Genomic DNA, 12344 nt, shown 5'->3' on the forward strand with positions numbered 1-12344 from the left:
GTATCACATTAGAAAACTCTTGGTTTCCATGTTATTCAGACATGCTTATGCCTCTTAGTGCCTGGGCCCAAGGTAGAATAGAGACTTTACGTTTTACGTTTCTGTGATGTGGAATGTCCTTCTGTATATGTGTTGCTTTTTTGACTAATTAATAAAGCTGCTTTTGCCTGTGGTGGGACAGAATATAGCCAGGCTATCTATCTATCTGTTTGTCTGTCTATCTGTCTGTCTAATCTATCTATGGGAAGGAATAGGCAGAGCCAGAGAAATGCCATGTAGCTGCCAAAAGAGAAAGACGCCATAACATCAGAACCTTACCGGTAGGCCACAGCCTCATGACGATACACAGATTAATAGAAATGGGTTAATTTAAGATGTAAGAGTTTGCAAGGAATATACCTAAGCCATTGGCCAAACAGTGTTTAGTTTAGTTTCTGTGTGATTATTCAGGTCTGGGCAGCCAGGAACGAAAGAACAGTCCTCCACTTACATTTCTGTTGGTCAGAGTTGTTTTTTTTTTCCTTTGGGATAGTTATGTAATGGTTGAGCTGGAAGATAAAGGCACATGGTTTGTGGTATAGCCAATTTCAAAATACAAAATGATGGGGGGGATAGCTCATCTGGGACATGGAATGCTTTGAGTTTTGAAGATTGAATTTTTTGTTTATTTTTGGTTGTGTTTTTTTGTTTTTTGTTTTGTTTTGTTTTTTAAGGAGGGGAGAATGAAGTCTCTGTTGGTATTTATCAGGATTAAACTTGTCAGGATCACTGACCCTTAGACGTAAGCTAATACAGTAAGATGTTTAGGTTGCCACTTCACAGTCTTTAATATATTTACTAAGTGACAGAGGAAGTGGAGTTTGCAGTTGAATATAGTGTGAACTTTGACCAAGGTCCTCTGGAGTGATGAGTTCAGGATGAGGCGAGCGGTGACAAATGTGGCGTTTTCAGAGGAGCCTGTGTTTGGTTATCATTGTCAGATACAATGAAAGATAACTACATGACAGCAAATACTGTTTCTTCAGCATTTCTTGGCTGTTGTTGTGTCCAAAGAAAATAATTTTATATTTGAAGAAGATAATTGTTCCCTGAGTTATTGGCTGAATATAGTTCTTATTTAATACAGTAAACATGCATAGAAAATAAGAAACTGAGGTTTAGCCTGTTGGTACAAAAACACTGTCATTTTATTTATCTTGAGTAGAAATGTTTATAAAAGCTTTTAGGTTTTCCTCTCTGGTAAAAGAACACTTTGAGTGTCACTTTGAGGAAATTTCTGTCAATTTAGAGACTTAAATAAGAATCTTAATTGTGTGGTAAGGTCAATGGCTTTTTTGCTCGTACTTCCGAAGCTTCCAGGACAGATGAGAATTTTTGTCTCTATTTCTTTCTTTAGAAAAAAAATCTCCATTGATTGTGGATTTTCAACAATTTTATATTTTTTGTTTATCTCTTTTTTTTAGAATATTCTGCATTGATTGTGGATTTTCAACTATTTTATATTTTTATATTTTCTGTGCACAGATATGCATGTGAGTGCCTGTGCCCCACAGCACATGTGTGGCGGTCAGAGGATAGCCAGTGGGCCTTGGTACTCTCTGTCACCATTTAGGTCCTGCTGATCTAACTTGGTCATCAAGATGGTCAGCAAGCACCTTTTACCCACTTCTCCGGGACTTGTCAACCTCCCTTTTAATCTTCCAAAATTCTTTTCCATAAGTTGTTGATTAGAAAGTCTAAAAATAAAGTTAGAATTATGTCAGCGTTCTCATACTGACATATTAAATGAGTGTTGTAAGTACTTTCTCTCCTCAAGAGAAAGATTTGAATTCTACAGGTCAACTGAGAATACTGTTACTTTGGGGCATGTTAGTTGTTATTTACATTTTGAATAATTTTTGTGTTTGATCACATATACATTGTATATAATGCTTACTTTATTGTAATATAATGTGAAAGATTATAAATTTTAAAATCTCTTGTCTTGAAGGCTGAAAAGCAGTCAGCCAAACTACAGGCTGAGCGCTTAGAAAAAGAGCTACAATCAAGCAATGAACAAAACACTTGTTTTATCAGCAGACTGCATAAGGCCGACCGGGAAATAAGTGCGCTGACCAGTGAAGTGAGTTGCCGTCCTTTGCTTCATCTAGAGAGCTTGAGATTACACATTGATAGAAATTTGGTGCTTAAATTCTCTATATTGAAATCTTTTTTTGTCCTGTCATTCTGTCTTTTAAATGTGATAGATTTCTAAGCGGGTTTTGTATTCTCTACCCCTGCAGAATCTGTGTGCCCTGGCTCTTTACTCCTTCCTCCGTAGTCAGCGTCTGTGTGCCCTGGCTCTTTACTCCTTCCTCAGCAGTCAGAGTCTGTGTGCCCTGGCTCTTTACTCCTTCCTCAGCAGTCAGAGTCTGTGTGCCCTGGCTCTTTACTCCTTCCTCAGTAGTCAGCATTCTTTTCCTTCCTGTTCACTTCACTCCTCCATCACTGACTTTGCACAGTTTACTCTTCCTCAGGGTCTTTGTGCTTGAGTGCCTGCCATGGACGTTCCTCACTTAGTTACATATCTTGCTTCCGTCCTTTCTTCAATTGTAACCTAATACAAGAGGCCTGCCTTCCTTGTCTTAAAAATAGTGACATGGTATTTGCCATCTTCCACCTTATTCTTTGTATTCCTAACCCGCTCTGCTCTTCTTCATAGTTCTTTTTTTTTTTTTTTGAAAAGATTTATTTATTTTATGTGCTTTGGTGTTTTGCCTGCATGTATGTCTGTGTGAGGGTGTTGGATCCCCTCTGGGGTTAACAAGACAGTTGTGAGCTGCCATATGGGTGCTGTGAATTAAAACCAGGTTCTTTGAAAGAACAGCCAGTGCTCTTAACTGTTGAGCCATCTCTCCACCATAGCTCTTAAAACTATCTGATATATTCATTTTTTATTTTTTAAAAAATTATTTTTATTGCCTGTGTGTATGTATTGTTTTACATGTGTGTCTGGTGCTTAAGAAGACAGAAGAGGACATCCGATCACCTGAAACTAGGATTACTAGATGGCTGTGAGCCACTTTGTGGGCTCTGGAACAGAGCTTGGTCCCTTGCGAGAACACCAGTTTTCTTAACCACTGAGAATAGTCCAGGCTCTATTTGTTTTTAAATCTCTCCTTTGCACCTCCTCCTTTAACCAGGTGTCAACTCCATGATAGCAAGGATATTTCCTTTCTTGCTTTATTCTTCTGACCCTGGGAAATCACAATCACATGCCAGATACGTGTTAACATTTCTTTAGGAAGTAATTTTAGCATAATTTGCCTCAAAAAGAGATCCACTTCTGCTTTCAGAGTGTTAGAATTAAAGGTGTGTACCATCACAACCAGCTACAAACCTTTAAGATTTTTAAAGGTTAAATATACACACATGCTTATATTTTTCTTCTCTTCTCTTCTCCCAATGATATTAGGAGTAGAAATTGTGCTTTTTTGTGTGCTGAACATGCATTCTCCCAATGAACTACATCCCAACCATAGCTATTAATATTTTTTTAATTTTAGTATTATCTATTAGTTTATAGGTTTAAATTTAGGTTATATGTAGAAATTGTGCTATTTTGGACTAAGTAATGAAATACATTGAGAAGTCAATGAGCTTTGAATCAGATGAACATATTTTGAATCCTAACTCTTTGATTTTTTATTTTTAGCATATCCTTAAATAAGAAAATAAAAATGCAAATTTTTTTTTCCCTCAGAGACTGACTAGTCAGTAACTGTGTAACCTTAGGCAAGCTATTTCATATCTTTAATATCTTGCTGATTTCATTGGGATCCAATTTCCTAAGTGCAACAAGGCCCTTTTCTGTTGGTCACTAAGAATTCTTCCAACTTCCTGTAGTATAAACCCCACTAGAAGTGAAGTAATACGACGCTTCTTCCTGATTTAGGACAGCAGATACTGTGCAGTGATAAGAGTGTAGCAAAATTTCAGTCCCCCTCCCATCAAAACAGATGTAAAACACAAGGCAGTAAACTCAGGATAGGGAGTTCTCAAGTCTTTGTTCAAGTCCTATATGCATTGTTTTCAGTTTTGCTAAGTAATATTTAAGCATCCAGTATTTATTTACAGTTCATTGTTTCAGAGTAGCTTGACTGGGTTCCTGAAATGACAGGAGCTGCACGTGCAGCAATAGGACATTGGCTATGCTAGACTTTTGTCATGGCTCTAACTCTGGGTGGGTGGGGGTAGGGTGGGGTGGAGCTTTTGCTCTGCAGTTTGCCCTAGTTCTCTGGCTCCCGTGTGTACTGACCCTTCTCTTCTGTCTTCTGTACACAGCACACACCCTTAACCATTGTTCTTTTTCAAGTTAGAGAATAAATGGTGTCTCTTACCTACTGAAGGAAAACAGCAGTTTGGTATTATTTCTCTATGCTTGTTTATTGGCACTTTGCTGAGAATTTCCCTTGTTTTTTTAAGGCGCACTTGAAATAGTTTGCATGTAAATGGAGTATTCACTATATCCTTCAACTTCAGACAAAGCAAATTTCATCTGAAATTTTATATGTAAAAGGATTGCAGAAAGGATAATCTAAAAAATATTTCTAACAGCCGGGCGGTGGTGGCGCACGCCTTTAATCCCAGCACTCGGGACGCAGAGGCAGGCGGATCTCTGGGAGTTCGAGGCCAGCCTGGTCTACAAGAGCTACTTCCGGGATGGGCACCAAAGCCACAGAGAAACCCTGTCTCGAAAAAAATATATTTCTAACATAAGTGTCACAGTTTTCTTTGCAACTTGAAATTTTCATCAACATTTTGCAATCCTAGCAAATGGCTGTTTGCAATGCAAAGGAACACCTGGGGTGTGTTTAAGTTATTTAAATTTGTAATGTTAGGCTTTAGAACAAAGCTTTGCCAGTATCAGTGCCTCAGATTAAAGACATTATCATAGATGACCTAAAAAGGGTGTCCTTACTGGTATTTCACATCCAGTGAAGAAGCTGCTTCTTGAGATTTTCATTCTTTAGAAATCTAAGTTAGTTACAGAAAACCGTTCCTCAGAATTTTGACTATCCAGCTAAGTTAGGGAAGTCATAGCACCTCAAAATTTACAAAAAAGTCAGAATTTTAAGTATCAGTTTTTAAGAATTTATAAGCAGAGCTTCTGGTGTAACACATTTTAGTAAAGCTATCCTGTTTTCTCCTGTATATTGTTTTCTCTGGTCTTTGTTTAAAGGTTTACTTGTTTTATATGTATGAATGGTTTGTCTGCATGTGTGCCATATTTGTACCTTGTTCCTATGGTGGTCCGAAAGAGGGGGTTGGATCCCTTGGATAGGAGTTACAGATACTGTGAACCACCATGTGGGGGCTGGTAACTGAGCGTCGGTTCTCTGAAAGAGCAACAGATACTAGTCTGCCTTAGTTTATTTTGTAGATTTGTCTTCGTTAACAGATTTTTGAGTACCTATAAAATACCTAATACTACCATTTAAAATTCTGTTTTAGTACAAGTAGCTGAATATTTGCTTCTGTGTTGTCAAAAGTATAGAGCAAATCAATTGAAAAATTCATACCCTGGCTAACAGTCTATCAAAACAGAGTGACTTAGCTTGGTAAAGATGGACGAGGCCATGGAGCTCGTGAAGTTGAGGTTTCTATGTTTCTTAGGAGTTAGGAAGCCTGAGCACAAAGGACATAATGGTTTTGGCACTAAGAGCAGAAATTACAGGTATCTGAACTAGCCATCGTGTGCATATTGGAGTGTGGAGGACAGTCTCTTCTTCAGTTGTTCTCCGTCTTAGGTTTTGAGACAAGGTCAGTTTGTCTGATCTGACTGCCTTGTAAGCTCCAGGAATCTGTCTGTTCGTCTCTGCTGCCGTAGCTCTGAGACTACTGACTTGCCACACAGTTTTTATTTTTAACATAGGTTCTAGGGATCCACACTCAAGTCTTCATGCTTGTAAGGCAAACTGTTGACGCATGAAGCTAGCTCTTCATTGCACATTTTAATGTTTTTAATATGCCTTTTAGTGTTTTTATATTTTAGATATAAAATATATTTTAGAAATTTAGCAATTACTGGTTATTTAAGTAAATCCATTATTTTAAGATCATAGAAATATGGCACCAAAGAAAAACTTAAGCTCTGTATATTATAAACAAGTAAGGTCTGTGAGCATGTATAGTTGAACAGCATAAGTAAACCTGTACTGGCCCTGTTGAGATTGTTTCCTTTTTGTGTGTTTGTGTGTGACGTTGTGTGTGTTACATATTTTTCTTTGTATATGTGCACATGTGTTAGAACCCAGAGGTTGTTCTTAAGGTTTCTTCCTCAATTGTTGTCTATTTTATTTTAGATTTTTGAAAGATTTAAAATTCTTTTAAAATTTATTTATTTATTTTTTTTTTGTATATGGATACTTTGCCTACATGTATATCTGTGTACACGGCATGTGTGCTTGATGGCTACAGAGGCCAGAAGAGGAGGGCATCAGATCTCTTGGAACTGGAGGTAGACAGTGGAGAATGGCCATGTGAGTTCTGGGAACTGAGCCTGATTTTATAGAAGTACAGCCTGTGCTCTTAACCATTGAGCTGCCTCTCCATCGTCATTTGTGTATTTTATTTATGTGAGACAGTCTTTCACTGAGCCTGAAGCTCACTGATCGAGCTATTACTGGCTGGCTAGCCAGCTCCAGGGACTCCAGTTTCTGTCTCCCTTCCACGCCCAGCTTTTTCCTAGGTACTTGGGGGATAAACCTGGTTCTTCAGGCTTGGGCTGCAAACACCTTGCCAACTGATCCAACTTCTTAGGCGCAAGAATATTTTCTTTCTTTTTTTCTTTTCTTTTTTTTTTTTGTTGTTGTTTTTTGAGACAGGGTTTCTCTGTGGTTTTGGAGCCTGTCCTGGAACTAGCTCTTGTAGACCAGGCTGGTCTCGAACTCACAGAGATCCGCCCGCCTCTGCCTCCCAAGTGCTGGGATTAAAGGCGTGCGCAACCACCGCCCGGCTCAAGAATATGTGGCGCACGCCTTTAATCCCAGCACGCGGGAGGCAGAGGCAGGCGGATCTCTGTGAGTTCGAGACCAGCCTGGTCTACAAGAGCTAGTTCCAGGACAGGCTCCAAAACCACAGAGAAACCCTGTCTCGAAAAACCAAAAAAAAAAAAAAAAAGAATATTTTCTTAACTTTAGTAACTCCCCCAGGGAGGTTAATATGAAAGGTTTTTACTTCTTAGTTTTTCTTGATGTTATCATGAAATTAATCAATATTCTATGAAATTGGCTTGAATTTATCACCTCATTAAAAGCAGCTATAGTGTAGTTTAGTGAACTGTGCCATTTTCAACTTTTTGCAATTAATGTGCAATGGCAACTTATAATTGTATGTCACTATAATTATATTTTAATATTTTCTCAGCATTTTAATACATTTACAAATTGTCTTTAGAATTATGGCATAGTAAGAAAATTTAAGTATTAAAACACCAACAGAAACTTACTATTTTATATTTATATGTCATTTAGTGGTGCGCGGGAAATTAAAAGGATCTTTTTATTGCGATTAGCAATGTAAATAGTAAACTACTTTTTTTTGTTTTCCTGAGATGTATGTTTACATGAAACCATTTCTTGCAATGTTTTCAATGCCTTTTGTAGACAAACCTCTTCTAATAAGAAACTTCTACCTGTGGTTCTTCTTTTTTGGCTCATGGACCATTACTTAATTTGTTTCTTAACTCTCATCTTCATTTGTTGTTGAGTTTTATTGGGCTCTACATAACTTAATCCTTCCCTACCATTGCACGTTTTATGTTTTGACTTGTATATGTTTGCAGTTTTCTACTCTATAATTTTAAACTTTGGTATAAGTCAGATTACAGGTTTATCTAACCTTTATATCTGTAGTTTAATGGTTAATGCTTTTGTATATAATTTTAGCAGTTTGTGTAAAAGGTTAATATTGTGGATGATTGGAAAGACAAAACCTTACTTGCTGCTATATTCCTGGTTCCTAGAATTGTCCCTGTCACATAATAAGTATTCAGTTAATATTTGTTGGATGAAGGAATACTAACTACCAACAAGCTAGACATTTTGGGTAGGAATATTTAGACTAAAATTCCTATGTGAAAGATTAATTATGGAAAATATTGAAAATTGTTGACATTCACCCGGGATTTTAGAATAAACAGATTTTTGTAGTAAGGATTTATGTGATTTGTACCTGTTTCCTTGCTCCTGCCTCACATACAAACACATTTATTCTCCAAGTTTAGTTGGTCCTTTTTTGATTCTTCTGCTGTGGGTTGATTTCTTTGCTTTTATTTCTTAACCTACTCATTTTAAATCAGAGTTTTCTTTCTAAAACGAAGTTAATTATTCTACCCTGAATAGCTAAGCAAGTATGTTGAGTAGTGTGCTGAATAATTTTATATTAACTTGACATAAGCTAAAGTCATCTGAGAGGAGGGAACGTCAGTGAAGAACATGCCTCCATAAGATCCAGTTGTAGGGCATTTTCTGAATGACTGCTGGGGAAGGGCCCAGCTCACTGTGGATGGTGCTATCCTTGGACTGATGGTCTTTAAAAAAGCAGGCTGAGCAAGCTAGGGGAAGCAAGACAGTAAACAGCACTCCTCCATGGCCTCTGCATCAACTTTTGTCTCTAGGTCCTTGCCTTTTTTGAGTTTCTGTGCTGACTCCCTTGATGATGGACTATGTTGTAGAAGTGTAAGCCAGGTAAACCCTTTCCTCCTTAGTCATGGTGTTTCATCATAGAAGTGGTAACTCCAACTAAGAAATAACTCTTATTTCCTGACATCTCTCCAGATTTTATACTTCCCTATGTTTTATTGTAAGGGATCCATTGTTTAAAGAGCAGATTATGTGATGTTATTCTTAACTAACATTTATTTACTGTTCCTACTACCTAGCATGCCTGTGCCTTTTTTGCCACTTTTTTGTTGTATTTTGAAATTAGATCCAGGCAAGTAGCTTTGGATGGTCTGAACTTACAGAGATCTGTCTACCTCTGCATCCTGAGTACTGATTAAGATTAAAAATGTGTACCATCATGCCCAGCTGTTTCTTCCTTTTTAAAAGGAAAGTTTTAACATTTCTCCACTGATTTGTCAGTGAATGCTACTTATCTGCAGTTAAGATTTTTAAGGAAAAATTTAGTGCTGGTGACTCCATACAAGTATTTGTAAATAAATGCCTTAGTTCCTTTAGGAAAAGGTAACTTGTGTTTGATATTTCTCAGACTCTGCTGTTCTGGGCTTTGGGATATTTTCTTGGAAGGTTCTTAACACCCTGTACTACTATATTATTTCCTTATTCCTGCTTACACTCTTAGATATGTACTGAACGATAAGAAAATGATCCAATAATAATTTCAATTTCTAATAACCAACAGGTGAAAGAGCTCAAACATTCAAACAAACTAGAAATAACTGACATCAAATTGGAGGCAGCAAGAGCTAAGAGTGAGCTAGAAAGAGAAAGGAATAAGATTCAAAGTGAACTGGATGGTAATATATACTTTCCCATGCTTTTCTCTATTATTTTCACATCTAAATTCAAATTATTTAAACAAAGCAACGTGAGTTCTTTTCCAGATTCTCAGTCTTACTAGAATTTTTAAATTAGAGTACATAGGGACTGTTTTTATTATGTTGAATGGTTTGTTCATTTTGTGATCTTTTTAAATGAACTACCCATTGCTTAAATAATAGTTTTATTACTGTTAGAATTAAAAGAAAGATTGAAGGTGTGAGCTTGTCCTTCATGTGCTTATAATTTGAAGTGCTTATAGATCGTCTGGTTATTAGCATAGCAAATATAAGGAGGTCGGTTCCAATCACAATTGATTATTTGTTTTTGCTATAAGTCCCAAGTCAGTTCAATATGTGTTCATTTTACGCTCCATTTTATTCTTAAAATGTATCATCAAGATTTCTCAGAGGTTAAGTTTCTTTCTTAAATACCTTAACAATCTATTCTCGGGCGATAACTGTGCTTGAGTTGACCTCTGTTGTTTCAAGTAGAGTTTATTTTTATTAATGATTATTTGGACTATTTTTATATATTACCAGAGAGTAAATTTTTTTAATATTAGAGTTTGGGATCTATTACTGAATTATATTTTAAAGTTTAAAAATGAATTTGCTGTAGTTATTCATCTCTAAGATATTTATCCCAAGATTGAAGAATTCTTTCAATAAACTTGAAAATTTTCTTACTGTTTATATTTTTGTTAGAAATGTAGCGTATTTGCTAGAATCCTAGGTTTCTTTTGAAGGGTTCATTTGTTTTGTTTTTAATTTACTGTTACCAGCTTGTATATGGTACTATCCTGGGACTCCAGAACCCTTTAAGAAAGCCACATAAATACGGCCCTTTGGGTATTCCTCTAATAGGATCTCTCCCTCCTAAGATTCAAAAGAATAAGTATCTCTGAAGAATAAATGTATATCTTGATAGATTGCGAATATATGTGTTTAAAAAGTGACAACAGAAATTACCTCCAGGTTGTTTCACTGTTGTTTTGGAAAGTTCTGATGAGCTGGTGCTCTGTGAGAACCTTTATCTGCCCAAGACGCTGCTCAGATTCTTTCTTTTACTGGGTTTCAAATGCTTGTTAATTGTAAACTTTGAAGCTAATATTGAATGTAGTTTTTTTTTCTCCTAAAAATATACTAGGATTGCAGTCAGACAATGAAATTCTCAAGTCAACTGTTGAACACCACAAAGTGCTCTTGGTGGAAAAAGATCGTGAATTAGTCCGTAAAGTACAAGCTGCCAAGGAAGAAGGTTACCAAAAACTCGTGGCATTACAGGATGAAAAGTAAGCCCTTAGTACCTTAGTTTGTTTAGATTTCTTGGTGAAAACATTGCATTCTCAGATCATCTTTATTGTAGTTCTTCTAACATAATTATCATCTGTTGTTTTAGGCTAGAGCTGGAGAACAGATTATCAGACTTAGAGAAAGTGAAAGTGGAGCATGAAGTCTGGAGGCAGTCGGAAAAGGAGCAGTGGGAAGAGAGACTGCGGGCCTCACAGATGGCGGAGGAGGCGGCCCGAAGGGAGCTCCAGAGTATTAGGTTAGTTTGAGGGTGGGGCGCCGTAGCGGTGTAAAACCAGCGCAGAAAACTCATCTATAACTTTTACCCCGCGTCTCCATGTAGTGACAGATTTCTTAACCATATTATAGGAATCAAGTCCAAGTTAGCATTTCAATAAATCAAATCTATTCCCTTCATTCACATTTTACCATTTCATTGTTTCTTATCTTTAGCCTGCTATCAAATTTTTTTTCACTCTTTTATAAATACTCTTAGGCTCTCTTCCCCGTATTTTGAGACTATGTAAATGCTCTCATAAGCATTCTGCTAAGTTTAGCGTCCATTCGCCATTCTTGCTTTTTCAGTTGTCACTCGAGTTTTCCAGTTGTGATTTTCTTACGTAGTTTCATCATTTCTTCTATATTATTTGGAATTCTGGAAGGAAGAGCCTTCCCTTTTGTAAATGTCATTGTAGTCACTGTAGACTAGTAGATTCCTGTGCCACTTGTGAGCACACTGTGTGTCTGTGTGCAAACGGATATCTCAGATTTGATTGTCGGAACCTCGGGCCACTTCCTGAGGATTTCCCTACTGTCTAGCATCATAAGTAATCATAATGTAAACTTCTGTGTTTCCCGAAGGTCTTAGGCTCCCCTGTGAAAGAGGTTGAGATGCACAGGTTGAGAACTGCTGTGCTAAGACTTTGCTTTTGCTCTCCTTGCCTCAGGTCTGTAGTTAGCCATTTCTGTAAGGTGCTTTGGTGTCTCTTTACTGGAGAGTGGTATAGGAGTGGTATAGAAAGCAAAGTCTCCGTGTGGGATTGTCTGTTAGTTCTAGGAATGCCTTATATTTAGTTCCTTTCAGTAAAGTTACCTATTCTTTCCATGTTGAAAATAGAATATTGAAATCTCTGCTATTTTGTAAGCATCCCCGCCCCTTTAATTTTGTAAAATTTTTTTTTTTTTTTTTTTTTTTTTTTATTTTTCTAGACAGGGTTTCTCCGTAGTTTTTGGTTCCTGTCCTGGAACTAGCTCTCGTAGACCAGGCTGGCCTCAAACTCACAGAGATCCGCCTGCCTCTGCCTCCCGAGTGCTGGGATTACAGGCGTGCGCCACCACCGCCTGGCAATTTTGTAAAATTTTTACACATGTAGATAACCACCATTTGACATTGGGTATCTTCTGTCACTGTCCACCATATATTTTAAGAATGAGGGTCTCAGTGAACTTGGAGTTTGGTGTTTAATCTAGACAGCCTGACCATTGAACTCTAGGGTCCTTCTGTCTTTGC

General features: G+C 37.2%; 1 protein-coding gene across 3 annotated transcripts in view; it reads left to right on the forward strand.

Moving 5' to 3' along the window:
* Cep83 (centrosomal protein 83) overlaps positions 1 to 12344 on the forward strand; it is a 102318-nt gene that overhangs the window by 57309 nt on the left and 32665 nt on the right. For all 3 annotated transcript variants that reach the window (XM_057757805.1, XM_057757803.1, XM_057757804.1), the window contains 4 exons: positions 1991 to 2122; positions 9406 to 9520; positions 10692 to 10836; positions 10944 to 11093. In XM_057757805.1, coding sequence (XP_057613788.1) covers positions 1991 to 2122; positions 9406 to 9520; positions 10692 to 10836; positions 10944 to 11093 — 542 coding nt within the window. The remainder of the gene's footprint in view (positions 1 to 1990; positions 2123 to 9405; positions 9521 to 10691; positions 10837 to 10943; positions 11094 to 12344) is intronic.

This window comes from Chionomys nivalis, chromosome 25 (assembly GCF_950005125.1).
Source record: "Chionomys nivalis chromosome 25, mChiNiv1.1, whole genome shotgun sequence".
NCBI lineage: Eukaryota > Metazoa > Chordata > Mammalia > Rodentia > Cricetidae > Chionomys > Chionomys nivalis.